The sequence below is a fragment of the Channa argus genome, chromosome 6 (assembly GCF_033026475.1).
Source record: "Channa argus isolate prfri chromosome 6, Channa argus male v1.0, whole genome shotgun sequence".
NCBI classification, from domain to species: Eukaryota; Metazoa; Chordata; class Actinopteri; order Anabantiformes; family Channidae; genus Channa; species Channa argus.
The window spans coordinates 23,273,045-23,291,347 of NC_090202.1; the positions used below are offsets into that span (position 1 = coordinate 23,273,045).

The 18,303-nt window shown below is 41.4% G+C and overlaps 1 protein-coding gene across 1 annotated transcript in view; it reads right to left on the bottom strand.

The window, feature by feature from the left end:
- LOC137129031 (protocadherin-16-like) overlaps positions 1-18,303 on the bottom strand; it is a 74,211-nt gene that overhangs the window by 12,436 nt on the left and 43,472 nt on the right. Inside the window, exons 3-9 of the mRNA XM_067507815.1 lie at positions 4,692-4,880; positions 3,783-4,014; positions 3,401-3,637; positions 2,099-3,127; positions 997-1,184; positions 816-912; positions 234-391 (exon numbers count right to left, since the gene is read on the bottom strand). Coding sequence (XP_067363916.1) covers positions 234-391; positions 816-912; positions 997-1,184; positions 2,099-3,127; positions 3,401-3,637; positions 3,783-4,014; positions 4,692-4,880 — 2,130 coding nt within the window. The remainder of the gene's footprint in view (positions 1-233; positions 392-815; positions 913-996; positions 1,185-2,098; positions 3,128-3,400; positions 3,638-3,782; positions 4,015-4,691; positions 4,881-18,303) is intronic.

Genomic DNA, 18,303 nt, shown 5'->3' on the forward strand with positions numbered 1-18,303 from the left:
TTTCATTCAGACCCACTTTTCCATTTCAGATAGAAATTTTCCTTTTGAAAATTCACAGAGGAAGAAAAGGGAGGGAATGGGAGGGAAGCTTGTCAGAAGTGAGGCTGATATGTCTGCACCTAGTCTAAGGGGCCCAGAGACATGGATCCCCTCAGCCCCGAGTCTATTCTTTGATATTACATAGGTGAGTAGTAAGTGTGTTTTTGCTGGCTGGACTCCAATGGACGCCTGACCTGAATGGTGAGGGAACAGGAGGTGCTGCGAGGGGGCAGTCCTTTGTCAGTAGCTGTCACTGTCAGAATGTACTCAGCCCGCTCTGAGTGGCTGAGAGGGGATGATGAACGCAGCTCACCAGTGTTTGGGTTCAAAGAGAAACGCTCAGCCCTGGGACCTGGGAGAGACAGAGAGTCTAAACTTTAACTGGAGATGATGTGTGAGGGAGGGCTGCAATAAATATACAAACGAAGTGAGTCACTTGTAGCATTTTGTCAGTATTAAATCAAAGCCATTGTTCATACATACTGTAAGTGACAGATGTTACCAATTGACCCAACTTTGGTTTCTTTTGTTTGCAACATTTAAATGCGTGATTACTACAGAAAATAAACAAACAATTCTTAAAAATTAATATAAAACACAAAAGCAATAATAAATAATACCATATTATACAATAATAATAATCTTACAATAATTTTTGGGCTTAAAGTATAAAAGTTTAAAACTCATTACTATCATTTCTTGTATCATTACTGTATGCGGAGGTCATTTACATAAACATAATAAATCTTTTGATATACATTATTCATGCAATGTACCTGACAAAGAGTAGAATATGGTGCCATTCTCCCCTTCATCAGGGTCTTTAGCTTGTAATGTGCTCAGTAAAACCCCAGAAGACTGACCTTCTGTCACCTGCAGGAAAAAAAAAAAAAAAAAGCAGATAGATAAGATAGAGTTCGTTTCCAGTTGTCTGTGTTTCTAGTCTTGTGGCCTTACCTGTATGATGAAGTTTTTGCCTGACTGGCTTTGGGTAAAAGCAGGGTCATTGTCATTCTCATCCAGGACTGTGATGAAGGCCGTGCCTGTGGCGCTACGAGGGGGCGAACCTCCATCTTGCACCACCACCACAAGCTGGTAATTAGACTGCTGCTCTCTATCCAGAGTCATCCTTGTGCTAATCTCACCTGGGGAGAGATGGGGGTGGATGAGAGGGATTTTATGCTGAGGCACTAGTCGAGAGCGCTGGAATAATGATGAGAGACTTTAGAGCCAGAAGGCTTTGATCAATGACACACAAGTAATACACATGGTCTCACACACACACAAATCCAGAAATTTTGGAAGGTTGGCAGATGCTGTAGAGAATCACAACCCAGCCAGTAACTTATAACAAATGAGAGGCTGAGTCTCCACCCATAGACTAAAAGGCTCAGCAGGCCAATTAGATCCCAGCAAGACACTTAGTACTGTCACACTCATCTGACTAATTTATGACGGTGGGGAAGAGGCAACTGGAAAGTCATGTTTTAGAGATGACTCAGTGACTTGACTAAACACCGATTTCAATTTTTCCACTAATAACTTTGAAATAAGTACAGTTCTCAATAAAACATGCTTTCTGTTAAATCACAATAGCTTCTTTGTCACATCGATGGAAAACCTTTAGGCTTTTGTAGAAGGACTTGCTCAGTTACTGCGTTTCAGTTTTCAATGGCCTAAGCTCAGTCTAGAGAAAAACACAAGAGATATAATAAAATAGATCATTTTAATGTTTGGATCAGTCTTTTGAAAGCAGATATTTCACAAATATCTCAAAGACATCCAAGATTCAACAAATAATATTAGAAGTGCTGCCTTTCTTTTATTGCACTAGCAGCTTTTGTAAGCATGGCATTATAGTCAGCAGTTTATTTTTTATTTTTTTAATGCATCAGTGTTATTTAAGCACATCCTCCTTCAACACATCTAAACACACCTTTATCACATATCCAGTTTCTGGCATGAATACCCACCTTCTCTTTGGTAAAACTATTTTAACACTTCAGCTATTTGTATTTACTGCTGTGATTAATCCTAGGATGTAAAAAAATCAAATAACCTGTGTTGGAGTTTATCTGGAAGTGGCGGTCAGGGTGCAGGAAGCGGTAGACGAGCCTTCCATTGGGGCCACTGTCTCGGTCTGTGGCTGACACATAACCGAAACCCGTTTCAGCCGGCAGGTTTTCTCTCACGGCCATGAAGACCCTCTCCTGTGTGAGCCGAGGAGAGTTGTCGTTCTCATCGGTCACCGAAATCCGCACAGTGGCACTGCCCGTCTTTTTTAACTGTCCATGACCGGCGCTGGCCAGCACTGTCAGTAGATACATGTCTTTGACTTCTCTGTCCAGGGCACCTTTTACAAACAGCCAGCCACTATCTGCAGCAATGCCAAACCCTGCAGCATCTCCATCTGGGCGCAGATGATATGCCAGAGGACTGAAGTAACCTGAGCCAGGGGATTCTCTGTGCAGAGCTCTGACTTGCAGGAAGCGCGTGTTTATTGGAATCCCTTCCTTTAGTTCCACACGATAGGTAAGAGTGTCAAACACAGGTCCGTGGTCGTTCTCTGCCTGCACATGAACCACAAGCATGAAGGTGGCACTGAGCTGGGGTACTCCACTATCCTTAGCAATCACCTGGAGGTCGTAACGTTGGGCATTTTCATAGTTGAGGCTCCCCACCAATCGGATCTCTCCGCTGCTGCGCTCTATGCTGAAGGTCCTCTGGATTCCACTTGGAGAAGAAAGGTCAAATGTGAGTTCTCCATTCACTCCAGAGTCTTTGTCTTCAGCTTGGACCCGATACACCACTGTACCCATTTCTGTATGTTCTGGTAGTAGCAAGGACTCAGAGGTTGAGGACAGAAAACAAGGCGAATTATCATTGATGTCTGTGATGGTAATGTGGACACGAGTCTGGCCAAAAGCAGGAGGGTTGCCACTGCGGGCCTGGACCTCCAAATCTAGAGCTGACAGGGTTTCATGATCCAAGGGCAGGCTGGTCCTTAAGGCCCCAGTGTCGGGATCCACTGTAAAGTAGCCTCCAGGGTCCCCAGAGCTGATGGTGTAAGAAATATCTCTCGGAGTGCCTAGAAAGGGAAAAAAATGGCATGCTAGAGACATGTCACTGTGGCTCAGGTCAAAAATGGAATTTCTGATTGATGTTATTTCAGAGTAAGTTGTGTCTAGTAGCCACATGTCCATTTGTACGAGTGGCGCAGGGAGAAGATCAGAAACATACTTTTTATCATCCAGTGTGACTGATAAATGTACAGTATACTTAGCTGTTCAGTGTGGTGTGGTATATGGAGTATGTTAGTGAGTGAAGGAGTAAACAAGAAGAAAGGGCCTGTGTACCCCACCTGTCTTACTGTTGGCCTGAACAATGCCAACAACTGTCCCCCGTAGGACATCCTCTGATACAGTGAAGTAGTACTGAGTCTGTTCAAACACCGGTGGTGCCACCAGCCCTGCCACCACACTAATGTTGACTCTGGCATTGACAAGGGCAAACAGGCCACCACCATCCTGAGCAGAGATCACCATGGGAATGACAGAATTGGCCTTTCCGTACACAGACCGGGAAAGTGAGATGACACCTACGAAAAGGTTCACGAACAGAGTTCAGTGAGGAAAGTGTTACTCCACACAAAATTATTATTTGTGCACGACAATAATATGATGCAATTGCAGGATAAAAATCAATCAGTTCCTTAATAAACAGGAAAAGTATGTGTGCCAAACCTGTGTCTTTGTTGAGAGTAAAGTATGGGGAGGCACCTCCAGGCACTGTTTTATATGAAATTCTGCCGTTCTCGCCTGAGTCTAGGTCATAGGCCGTCACTCGAACAACAGATGTCCCAGGAGCGCTCTGTGTGCTTAAACTGACAGCATAGCTGGCTGGGTAGAAGGCAGGTCTGTTATCATTAATGTCAACCAGATCTACCCTCACATAGGCTACTGAACTTAGTCCACCCTGCAGAGGAAACAAAAAGCTCTTTTGTTATTCCTTCAAATACACTTAGTTATGAAAGGAAAAAAACAACCTAAAAGCAGGATTTAGGTCACGTAAATGGTGCAAGTAAAAACCAGCAGGGAATTTCAATGTATAGCAGACCCTATAAAATATAGTCCCAGCAGGTTCGTGCATGGATACAGATTGATAGTTTCCCTGAGGAAGGAGCAATATGTCATGACCCATGGAGGGTGAGAGGGCTCGCCACGACTGAACAACCTGTTTCAGAGGCTTTTCATTTGCACAAAACACAGTGCAGGCTTTTCATTTGGACCAGGTGGCAAAAATGAGAGAGGCAGCATTCCAACTTGTTAAAATATTGCTGCATGACAGTTCAGGCGTTTCACCATCTGATTGCTTTAACATGGGGGCAGTAATTTTCTGTCGTTTTTAACCACTTGTCTTATAAGTATTATTTGGCATAAAATAGGATGCTATGCTAACATTTTAGTAGGCCTGCCACGGAGGCCCATTTAAGCTTCTATTGACTTGGCTGCTCAAAGCAAAGTTTTCTGCACGGTTGGTCATGTTTTTGCTCCCCTGTCTATATGAATCGCATGTCTAACATGTTCACATGCAGGATTCTCTGTGGCTCAGTGGCTTCACATTAGGCATGATTTCAAAATGCAGTGGCTCACCCCGTCTACTGCAGAAACTGTGAAGTCAAAGCTGGCCGGCCCTTGATCTCTGTCTAGTACAGCACTGGTGCAGATCTGGCCAGTCTCTTTGCCAATGGTGAACTGAGAGGGAATGGCGCTGTTAATGCCGGAGCCAAGGGAATAGGTGATCGAGCCAAAGGAGCCACCATCTGCATCTGTTGCAGTCACCTACAGAAAAGAAAACATGCTTTCAGTTAAACATTCTGACATTGCACAAATATCCAGCTGAAAGGGAAGTAGCTTACTGCATAAATGCAGCAGTTTCCATATTCATTAGCAAAATCACTGCAAAGCCACAGCAGATCCTATCTACAATTCTGTTAAAAGGACGTGAGAGCGTTGGCGAACGTCAACTGAAACAAGACGTCCACAACAGGTGCCATTTGAAAACATCTTTGGACCTGTTCTTCGTTGCTTATCTGAGCCAGCGCATGAACCAAACAGGCCCTCTGCCAGAAAGTGGATCTAAGAGAATGAAAGGGGCTGATGGGAAGGAGGATGACTTCTAAAAGCTCTGGGAGGGCTGCCAGCAGGGAAAACTGCCTGGTTCAGGAGTAGCGTCTGCCTGCATAGGACAGTGACAGGGGTGGCTGGGGAACAGTGGGATACCACACAGTATGCTTCACTGCAGTGGATAACACCCCTGTGCAATGTAATGCGTGGTCTGGTTTCAATATTGCTGCAACATCTAAAAAGGTCTGGGACTGTTGGAGCTGTAAAAGCAGTTCACAATCCATCAGCCGGGGAGCCGCCTCAATTACTTTACTATTACTATAGGATCCCGCCAGACAGCACAAGGCAAACAGACCAATCAGATTTCCTATAGGCCCCTAGGTACCAGCAGTATAATTGTTTGCAAGTGTTGGCTCCAGATCACAGTTTGAAAGTGATTACAGTAGAGTTAAACCTCAAACCCTGATTAGAATTCGTCTTCTTCTTATAAATTGATCTTTTTTGGAAAACACTCATTTGAAAGAAAATGAAGCTCAAATCAGAATCTCTGCAGCAAGGAGCCTCCTCTTTGTTAAGTGGAGTCATCACAAGGAACATTGCCAAAAAAAAAATGCAAGACTTGACAATTCCTCCCATCAAAAGCTGACTTTATTTTAAGGATACCATTGGTATAAGTGTGAGTAGATAGAAATCATGCATTCATTTTTGGTGATGAAGGTTTGGCTGTGGTAATTCAGGCTCCAGCTCTTTCCCGAGCAGATGGTAGACAGGGGACTCAGCAGAGAGCATGCCCCACTCTCTTGAATCTAACTCCTAACAGAGGGTGAGCGGTGTGTAGGAGTGAGGGAGTAGTAAAGCTGGCAGATATGCAAGCCAAAGAGAAGAATAATAAACCACATGAGGGAAGGGGAAACCAAGAGCAATACAAGAAAGCTACTCCATCTTTTAACATGCGGAGGCTGTCGCTTACTGTAATATTTTATCATTTTGCAGGGGGACATGTTATTTATAACAACCCCACAGCTTTATATGCTTGTTTTCCTCACAGTTGGGTGATGAGTGTCAGCTGGACGGAAAGCTGAAGGAGCTATTTAGCACAAATACCCAGGTCTTTAAAAACTTTAAAGAAAAAAAAAACCTTAAAGAGACGGCAGATATGCTACAAAGTTTAGAAAGTATTTCCTCCTTTGTGACTGTCCTATTCATGACAGGCACTGAATGCACAAGCAATTTGAGGAGACTCCATGTTCCTTTCGATTTTAGCCACAACCATCCATAAAATGGTCTTTTAAAAAAAAGTACACCCGCATTCAGTACTATACATCAAAATATCACACGTAGAAATCCTACATTTATAGTTATTGAAGTGAAATGAAAAAAATGTTATTAAAAAAAAAGTACAAAAAAAAAAAAAAAAGAAAATGAAAGTTACTTTTACTTGGGCGAGTAGTTGGAACTTTTTCACTCTATGAATATATAATGATACACAGTAAAACTTCTTGCACTGAACACTCAGTCCACAGTGAATTGAGGGTTCCCTGTGAGTTAAAAGCAAAGTGTAGTGGTTCAGAGTGAGCTACAGAGATACGGAACTTTTCTCTCAATAACAAGTTCAGCAGAGACAGGACTGAGTGATGTGCATGCCATGAAATTAATTTACATAAAGAGGATACAGTGCTTTATTAATTACACTTTCCCCAGTGCTCCAAGTGGTGCATAAAGTGCTGGGGATATATGGTGCCTTATGTGGTTTGCAAATCTGAGGATGTGTTCCATGTGTTAAGTATACAACTTTTGAGGCGAATGTACTGTAAAATAATAAACCACACAATCACATTTACATAAATTCTAACCGCTGTATGTAGAGTGTGCCTTAGGCCCTCAGTCTGTTTGGAATCTGCAGAGACTGTGAATTCGCTTCCACTCACATTTATAGGTTAATAACAGCATATCAGTGTCATCTTGCTGGAACAGAGAGGCTTGTCTGTCCAGGAGATTATAATTTGCCAACCACTCATATGAATGTCACACGAGGCCATATGCAAATGAAAAATAAGCAGAGCAATTAGCCATTACCACAAACCATAAACCCTGTGAGACGAGAGTAACATAACAGAATGTGGTCTCCGGCATAACAATTTCTGCCATACAAGTCTGACAAGAAACGAAGATTAAGACAAACCGCTATAGATTAAACAAAGCTCTCACAATGATTGACGCTTACCTGGGAGCCACAGTGTTACAACAAGGTATCATCCATCATTGATCTCAATGCTTTGACAATGTTCTCTGATTAATCTTCATTCTTTTATCACCCTATCACATGCAGTGAGGACCTTAAAAATATAACCTCCTCTACACGGGCATACTGTTTTTAGAAAAAAGGAAGTATTTGAACCTCCAAAAGTAATTTAAGATGTAGCAGTCACGAGTAGGAATTCTTCCCCCTGCAGGGGCGCCACTTTGTCGTGGCCATTTTGACATGGATACATGGGGCCTCGCTCTCCGTTTACCACTGACTTTCTCATTTCAACTTTAATGTATAGGTATTACATAATGTCTCTATTTCTATTGAAATATAAGTTCAAAAGCAGAAATAATGTTGGATCAGCACCAGCCAGGAGTATTCTCCCTACACTCCATGTATGTGAGTGAGGCATGATGGAAGCTGTCTTATCAGCAGGGGAAAGGTAACATTTGGCTGAGTCCTTAGTAAAACAACCTGAGGGTATCCAACGATAACTGGGGGACTTTGTGATCGCCAGGTTTTCAGATTCCAGCAGCCTTCCACTTTCTGACTTTCTGAAAGTCTGTCTGATCATGAAACAGGACTTAAAGGAGTGAATATTTTTCTGTATGTTTATGTATAATGTGTTTAAATCAGTATATATTATGCTGAGGTTTTTTAGATGTTCCGTTCCATGTCATGTACTGTGGTCTGATGGAGAGTTGAGCCTAGAGAAAAACAAGCCCGGAATTTGGGCGATTTCTATTTTTAGAGATGATTTTCTGAAGAGAAAGAGAACTGTGTAATGACTGATTTGTGGACATTACAGACATGTCAGTGTGGCCTTATTTGCCCAAGCTACTGCTCCTCTCTCCATCTTCATCATTCAGACACCAAAAAAAAAAAAAAAACAGTGAATAAATGAATGATGTAGAGTTGAAATCACTGAGGCCAACAAGGGGTAAAATGAAGGCGATGCAGTTTTTAATCATGCTCCCAGTATTTTCGAATGCCCAGTCAAACAAATCTGCCTCACGTAGGCCTCAGTGAAACCAGCCAATCAGGACTGCACCTCTGCCAATCTAAATAGGCCACAAATGACTGAGTGCACATGCAAATGTTTGCCAACTGGGAAATTATCACACACATCAATCAAAACTCTGCGTGCACATGTCCTTTGAGTGTACCTTAGATGCGTAAGCAAAGACACAAATGTACAAACAATGCGGATAAAAGTCACTGCTCATCACAGCCTTGTGATGCCTGTGGAGCTAAATACCGAGTACCAAAATCTTCTTTGTATTCACTGGAAACATTTTGCAAACAAATGAAGCACAGATGAATATGCAGCAGTGGCTACTGTGACTGTGGACCAAATAAAATAAAGAAATGTTTAGAAATTACTGGATGATATGGCTAAATCTCTTAAGCTCAAATTTATGACTGAGCTTGCTTTTATCTTACTTAAAGTGTGTCGGTGCTTAAAGCACCATATGTGTCACATTGAGCATTTGGCCAGGCAACTGGAGAGCTTAGGTTGCAGAGATCAATGTGGATGTTGAACAGGAACGAGTTTCCATCCTATGGATGTTGAATAAAGGGACCTTTGTTTGCTGAAAGACCTATTTAAGGTGAATACAGCATTATGTTGTGTATGATGGATAATTTAAACTGGAGTATTAATTGTGACATACTTAACAAATTTATGTCAGTGAGTTTAATGAGTTGCAGCAATGTGGTGCTTTTTCTCCAAAATGTGAAGGTTTCTGGATATTAATTCCACAATATCAAATAATATAGTGTATATGTATATGTGACAGTTTCATAGAAATGTCCAATTAAATCTGCAGTAGTGGAACTTCCATAAGCGCAGTCAGATGCAGCATGTGGTTGACTCATGGAGTGACATGTACATCATTAAAAAACAGTAAAGGCAAAGGGGAAAGCGTAGGCTCAAAGAAATCAAACAAGTGGGCGAGTTGCAGAAATCTGGACTGAAAATTGCTTTGAGCTTTCACAGCTGGTGTGAAGCAGTGCACACTCCTCTCCGTCTATTGTCCTGGCATTACTTCTGAGGAGAGCACAGATGAAGAGAGAGAGGCGGAGACCTCCTAAAGGCCTCTTTCACTGCTCACTAAAGTAGCAGGTAGGTAGGTCGGAGACTTTGTGACATCTATACCACACCAAAGACCCAAAAAGAGGCCACGCCAGCCTAGTGGAAGGAAGAAGCCCACACAGTGTTGACAAATATATCAAAACTCCAAACATTTGCTGCACAGGCATTATTGTCTGGATTCCGACCAACCATATGTGAAAGATTTTGGTAGTTACTCAGGAGACAAAAAGCTGAAATCTTCACTGCATAGTTTAAGGCATGTGTAAGGTCTATGAAATGGTGACAATAAATGCTGCCAAATCGTGGCCTGTAATGTCTGGCTGCTTTCTATCATTATTTTGGACGGGATGTGTAACTCTGAAATTTCTGATAATTAGGGTTAGGGTTAGGTAATTGTCATGTTAAAGTGTAAAGGTCAAAATCCCAGCTCATTAAAAATTCATTAGCATAGCTTAGCGAAACAAATCTGTTTCATGCTAATTTGACATTAGACATGGATAGTAAAGTAAGAGAATGTAAAGTTTAGGGTTAACAATAAAGGTTTATGGAACTAAAGAAAATACAAATGGTAATTCAAATCTATTTCATGGATATATATTTGATACATTTTTCTTGTTTACAAACTGAAATGCTGGCTTGGTTGTGGAGGTTAAACATTAAGATTGACCCTCTGGGGACTATTAAGATTCACAATGAATTTAATGGGAATTAAGTCCCAACCAATTCCAACAGACTTTATTATGTGCAAAAATATAAAAAAGTCTAAATCTTGGCTTTAAGAAGTCACATGACAAAGTGTAGGAGGGATTGTTGACCTAATGCATCAACACTACAATACTACAACCCTGTTGCTATTGGGCAAAGTTCTTTTGGTTTTGGGCAGATCTTTGTGTGTTGCCTGCAAAATAAATTTTATTCACAGGAAACAAATACAAATACAAATACAGCAATTCAAGCACAACTGCTCTGAATGAAATTCAGCTCTTACTTATCATTTGCATGAGTTTATTTTCAATTTGTTTCAACTACTTCTTTTTAGTTATAAAACAAAGAGTTAAATAGAGTTGTATTCATTATTAGCTATTCAAATTCACCAAACCTCTACTACTGACTCCCTGCATGACTTCACATTAACAATCTATTCCAGATTTGTCAAGTGCTTTCTTTGAGCAGATGCCCATTAGAATCCATCTGCTCTATTGTGGTGTCTCTATGAATCACAACATAACTGTCAAGGTCAGTAACCATCTTAATCATGCTGAGTTCACCAAGAATATACAGTTCTGTGCGAGTTGTCATTCTATCCTGAACTGTCCCTCCACAGTACAAATGGTTTCCAACTGTCCCTGCAGGGCTAATAAAGAAACCAGACTGTATATTAACACCAATCAACTGCATTATGCATGTGCTGCACGATACACATGACAACAAATAATATTGTAAAGCAAAATTTGGTGTGATTCAGCAGCCCAGTTTATGTCTGGCTACCGCTGGAAAAATGTGTGAGACTGGTCTGTAGCAGGAACGCACCACTTCACCAAACTTATGGCCCCAGCAGGTTCCACTGTCCTAGTTTCATGGAAAGGGATTATAAATAAAAGAAAGTGCTTTCTGACACAGGAAGAAAAAGTATTGATTTCTAAATCAACACTGGTTCTGTGAACTGCACACGTACAGAAATTCTATGTGTGTGTGTGTGTGTGTGTGTGTGTGTGTATGTGTGTGTGTGTTACATGAACATAAATGTAGTGGACCTGTGTTAAGACAAGCACGTTAGTATGGTGTAAGGTCCACATACCTGGCAGAGGAACAGAGGGGAGGTAACATAGCAGACAGGGATATAATAACACTTGGTGCTGGACTGGAGACATGGGACAGGATAAGGTTTCTGTCTCTTTCCATTCCTCTCACACATCACTCAACAAAACTACTACAGTACACTGCTGGACAAAAAGTGAGTCAAAATATCACGACACATTTTCTGTGTTTGAATCAAATATGGTCCAACACACCAAACCAGAATCCTAACATTGTCATATGTTACCAAAGGTGCGTTTATTAAAGTAGCCTTTCAGTTCTCATCCATACTTTTCAAAGTTGTCAATGATGTCTCAATAATTGCTGCTGCTTACCTATTGTTAGGACCTAAAACCCACAGTAAAGGTAACCGTATATTAAAAAACAAGCAGACTTGTTTTAATGCGAAAAGAACTACATTTCAAATGAACTGCTACAGCTTCTCTTCAGGAAACCAACAATGTATTTCTGTTTATTAATAACGTCAAGACTTCAAGCCACTAACTGTTATTATGGTTTAGATTTCCAGCACAAAAAACGCGTAGTGTTTCAAAATTCAACCCCTATTGAAGTTGCAGCTCAGGATTCATTATCATAAATTTACCATGTCAGTAGGTCTATATGTACTGTAAATGAATAGAGATTCTAACAGCGACAAATATAGAGTGTTTGGAATAAAAAAAATATCCCAGAGCTTTGACTTGCTTCAGGGTGTTTCTGAACCTGTCGAGTTCCAAAACACCAACAAATTATTTTCAGTCTCCCAATACTGACAGACAGCCCATACAGGTATTCTTTGTTGTTTACTATTAAAGAGTTTTGACAAACTACAGCTGTAAAAAGTTAGGTGGCCTGCATTCTTTAAAACTTTCATTAGAGTTTGTTGGAAAACTGAAGTGCCTGTCTGTCTTTCATCTGGACCTCACATCTGGAAGTGATTAAGCATTAAACTGTTTCCAGGGTTCCAGAAAAAGGCAAAATGTGCAGAGAGGAGAGATACTGCGTTGGTTATGGAGTTAATAGAGCTCCATGGAGTGGAAGAAGCTGCATTCAAAACCACACAAGCAGGGTTTAAATGATCTGTGCAGGTTACTTACAAAGTAGAAATCATGATGGCACACTGCCTCTTTGAGAAAAAAGAAGAGGTAGGGTACAGTACATATACACATTTGAATGCTTTGGAAAAATATCCTGTGTATATTACTACTGTGTGTCTACAGGCAGATCCCAGTCATCAAGAAGGAATGTGACTTTAACACCTTAAAAACAGCTTTCAGGTGTTTTTAAAAGCCCTCTGGTGGAAACTAACTATAAGTATTTATTATGAGCTACAATCCCACCAGGTAAACTCAGAGAATTTGATTTGTAGCTCTTATTCAAAATGTGCTGTAAAAGGACAAAATACATTAAACTTTTCAATTTAATTTATAAGCCCATGAATGAGAATGTTGATGGGGGGTCCTGGGAAAGGCCTGCATGCCAGACATGTTGCTGACCTCGGTGTAGGTTCACAGCTGCACAGAAGGTCATAGTCATATGCGGTTTTTGTCCACAGCTGACAAACTCTTCGCACTCAATATCAGGAATAATTCTCAAGGAAGGGTTTACTTTGACTAAAAAAATAAAAAGCACAAAAACTCCAGTGGCAGAATAAGCAGTGTGTGGCGTCAAGCCTTGGCCACCTGGGATGACAGAGGCAGCTCAATAACCCATCGGAGGGGCTTCTGCTGAAGACATTAGCCTGTTTATTTTCCAAAGGTCAAATGAGAGGAACAAACCTGCCACTATGTTCCTATGCATGCTGACCAGTGGTTAGCCAATGCAAAGAAAACAAAGAAAATTGCTAGCTTGGGTTATTTGCAATAGAGAATAATCATTGTAAATGACAATCTCATAACAAGATGTGGAGGACGGAGGTATCAAAATAAACTAGTGAGTTGAAGGAGGTTTAATATTTCTAATGGATGTAAAATTGTTTTGCCATTAGCTGCTGTGCACATGTTGCACACATTCTTTTTTCACATTACATATCACTACTATTTACCAGTAAAAGTCTAAGTGAAAAAACTTTTTTTAAGGGGTACCTTGGTGGTAAAATGCTAATTTTTACAAAAATGGTGCATGCAAATTTAGAAAACTGAAAAATAAATGCAGCATTTTCAAACTCTCACATGATCCACACTGCTGAAGTAACCTCCGATAAACCCAGACCACTAGGATGATCACCAGCAGAGTTTGTTAAAAGCCTCTGAGGCCTGCCCAGGGACTAGTGTGGGAGGTGAACTGAGTTTACTGTGTGGATCCACTCTCACAAGAAACCTACCAGAGGAGATGACCTCAAGTCAGATACCCATGGAGCAAGCACTGTCAGGCTATTGCTTGGCTTTAATTCAGTCAATCATCCCATTTACAGCTGTCCAATAACTGTGCGAAGCCTTGGTCTGCTGAGGCAGGTCAGGTGATGGACCCCGGTGTCTGTACTGGTGGGAGGGGAGCTTATATGAATCATGCACAGCATGTGGGGGTGCAGGAGTAATGATTTGGGCGAGGCCGGTGCTACAGCTGACTGCCGTAGGTGGGAGGATGCCCACTGAGTGTGACAGGCACCAATACAGCACAGATGACGTTGCGGAGACAGATTGGGCACTTGTTCCCAGAGATCCAAGAGCCGGTTTGATGATGTGGACAGGGGAGAGGACACACTACAGCACTGCTGGAGTGTGACAGCCAGCCTTAATCTGTCAATCAGACCATTTCCGGTCACAACCAGCAACAAAGAACACTGCATTCATCAATATGATGCCACTGGATTTATTTTTACCCACATATTCTATGACACAGTAAATGGTTCATCTTTGAGATGGATTCATATTCTCTCCTAGAGACACTCCAAGCACCATGCAACCACATGCTAATTTTATCATTCAGTGGTCTACTCAGAGCGGCACATATAATCAGTAATAATAAATAACACACTGGAGACATCCAATTTAAAATGTCTTGTCTGCATTGATAGTTGGCTGATCATAAAGCAGATCTTTCTGCTCTGCTTTGATATTCTTTCAAGGAGGATTTAAATTTGCATGAAGAACTCTCGTCTTCACACAGAACCACATGCAGATGCAGTCAATGCGACACATGTGGAAACTGATAGATGTGGACATGTGGACACAAATACTGTATATAAGCAATATTCTCTCTGTGTGCATTTAGAGTACTGTCCCAAAGGCTCCGCTGAGGTCAGCAGTTAGACGGTGCAGCAGAGGGAGCCAGATCTGTGGTGTGGCAGGGACTCGAGTCTTCCTAAGTGCAGCTAATGCTATGCTGCACCAGCAGAACCCAGTAATGTAATGGCGAAAGCGCTGCACAAGATGCAACTTCCAAAAAACAGTGATACCTTTAGGGGGTTAATCTTTCAGTAGCCATTTACGAGTCACCGAGTGTGAAAGACATGTTTACCGTAGGTCAAATTGCCTTGTAATTTCATTTCAACTCACCTGAGCACAGTAATTATAACAGTCACCAGAGAAACACTATTGTGGCATTCTGTGTAATTGCTTATAGTGAGAGTCTAGATTTGTCCAGTGTCCTTGATTTTTATTTGTGTGATGCTCCAGCAGAAAATATTTGCAGCAAACCAAGCATTCGCAATTTCTTAATAAGCAACAAAGCTTCCTCAATCACTCTTTTTATGTGTGTGTGCTTAGTATAACACACAATTTGTCTTGTAGAAATGTCATTACAGAACAGATCGTATGCTGTGGCCTACGGTTTCACTTACAGTTTTCCACGGAATAGCTGGAGTCATTAAGGTTGGTACTTGAAATAGCTTGACACAGCCACTTACTCCAGTGATGTAAATTGTAAATAAATCAATAGATCATTGCTTCCATTTTCTCTAAATCCATTAAAGAGTGGTTTTAACAGTATGACTTACTACTTTCCTCACCCCAGGCAATGGCAGCTCCACATAATGATGAGGTCAACAGACTTGCCTGCCATGATCGGGCCTGGAGGCAACTTTGCCTGAACCTAATTCGGTTACCATGTGACGCCAGTACTTGTTGTAATATTCACTAGGTAACGAAATCTGTCCATTCATCAGCTAGCTATTCAGATTCAGTGTTTTCTCACAATCTGGCCGACAGCCTGATCACGTGATCGCGTGAACGAGAGCATTCATTTACAAAGCTTGAGGAATGGCAGCGTGTTTGAAGATGTTCAGTTGCTCTATTCTTAGTAGCTTTACTTTTGAAAGCAAAAAGGTTTTCTGTCTCGCCAATATAATTTATCAATACTGTGGTCAAACAAGCGAAGGCATGCACGTCATTTGCACCTCACTTTAGGTCTCAACATTGAAGTCCTACAGAGTTTTCCATGAACGATAAACTCTCTGAATTTTATCATTCATCATAACATTCAAGCATGTTGCTGTTAGTCTACTGATTACAAAGAGCTTTGCAGCCGCAGCTTTATTGTGCTACTCTTGTAATGTTGTAATCATTGCCGACTGAGTCACTCTGCAAATATCACTTTCTGCAAGTCAGGAGGAGAGGAAAGAGGAGGAGGAAGAGGAGGGGGTGAGCCAGGGCAATGGGGTCATAAAGGCCTACTGGAACCATACACATAAACACACCCTGTCGCTGACTGATGAACATTGCAAACAAATGAAGTCTGCACAGGCCGTGTGCTGGTGGGCACGTGTTTTCTCTAGTAAAGTCTGTTTAACTGTGAGCCCCGTCCTGAAGGAAGTCATCCATGGTTCAGATGTGGGTCGGATGAATAAAGACAACACACGCTGGCAAACGAGACGGTCCAGAAAGTTGAGTGTCTGTTTAGATCTCTTTCTTTTGTTTCACCAAGTCGAATAATTGCGAGTCACCGCTGATTCATTGTGAGCGGACAGAGAATCGTGCGCCGATAAGACGGATGAGCGCGCACAGATGCACACGCAACGTGTACTGTAACTTTCCAAACAGTTCCCTACCATCAACAAACAACAGCTGCTCTTCACATAGAGCTCTGGCTCTGTCACATGGACATTGAGACACTGACGCTCTTCATGTTACACCTTTTATCTTGTTTTTAAACTTGCTGGAAAATGTGATAATGAGATTTTCCACATGCGTGTAAAACTACGTCACCCCCTCAACTAAAACTCTGTTATGTTGGGACTTCATTTCATATCTGACGTGTTTAGCATGGTCACTATACACTATTTGTTTGTTTCTCATCTGAGATGTTTGCTCTCATTCATGAGCTGTTTTTTTTTTTTCACACAAAATTTTTTTGAGTCTCCACAGCCATAGGCAGGTTTCATTTCCTCACTAGGATATTTATTTAGTTCTCAGCAAAATATTTAGGTGATAGGGTAATTATATTTTATCTTGTATACATGTCCAGTCTCCTCCTTCATGTGATTCATTTCAAACAATCCTTTCTGAGTATACATAAGGTAGTCAGTGAGCACTTCGGTTGTTTCTCACAGCAAAAGGGACTTCCACAGTAAACATGTCCCCCACAAGATTACACTCACGCAAGCTCTTAAAAGGAACACACACAAGTCTGAATGTAACATATTTAATCTGTTTGAAAGATAAAAACCCGTTTGGCTTATACAAAAGCGGAGTTTTGGCCAGGACTTCCCCCTGATGATCCCCACAGCATACACACCTCAAATTCACCTCACACACTACCCGAGAGCACTTATCCACAAGCCTGACTCTGTTCAGTGATTACATATCCTGCTTTTTGCTAAGCAATGAGACTTGCATAGGATGGGGTTGTTATCATCAAGCGTCTGGACATATGCTTCACTATTAATTGCTTGTGCAGCTGTGCGGGAGAACGCCTTCTGTGTGCATTTGGTGGAGAGAGGCTCGGCCATGAAATTCAACAAGCTTTTCAGTCTGTTAGTATCAGCAAACCAGAAAGCAGTAATGTACCAGAAAGTAATGTACATCTAAAGCTCAGATGTACATTTGTATCTGCTGGTAGTTTTTAGAAATGTCAGGGCGCAATATTAAAGGGTCAGTTCTCACAAATCACAGTATTTTCGCGTTTTATCATTAGTGGAATCTACAAGTTTAGATTTTTCTTTCGGTAAATTGTTGGAATTTGCAGATGCTTTAATAACAGATTCCACATAACAAATAAAATCCAAACTTCCCCCATGGCAAACAAATCATACATACACATTCATTATGATCAATGCTTCTCATTAAACTCCTGCATAATATTGATGGAAAAGGACCAGCCAGGCTCAACCACAAGAAGAAAAAAAAAAGACCTGTAACAAGAGCAGTAATGGTGTTTGGGAGGCAGGTGAGAGGCCAAGAGCAATATTAGACCCTGGGTGCAAAAAGTGTACAATTAGGTTCACTTTGCAGTAAAATTAGTATACTTTCATTAAAGCCACAAGAAATACAGAGTGTGTCAGTGTCAGTGTTGCACGCCTTGCAACAAGAAACTTGTCCTACTCATCTTTTTTTTTTCTCTCTCTCTGTCACAAATGCATGCTGGGATATGATTTACCTCCTGTCACGGTCACATGGGCAGTGAATAAATGAAAACAAAATCTCAGCGTGGAAACCAGTGGGTTGTAAACTCAACTTTGCACTATTAACGTACAATAGATATGTTTGATACCTCCAGAGAATTGGTAGAAACAGATATTCTAGTGGTGACAGGTCTCATTACCATTCCAACTGTAAACACAATCCACCACTGAGTTTGTGAGCGCTCATGCATTTCGTGCGTGATTTACACACAAAGGTTCCAAAGCATACCAAATCTAATCCAAAAAAGCAGAAAGTTCTGACTAAGTTGAGGTCCTCGGGCATAGGTCAGCCAAATGTCCAGCTGCTCTTCGTAACCTTTGGCCCGGCATCCATCTACCCTGTCTTTCATCTGGTAAGCGGCCACTTGTGTGTCAGGGAGGCATATGAGGTTTGTTTGCCAACATCAGTAACAGCAATGCTAGGGCAGACAAGTGAATT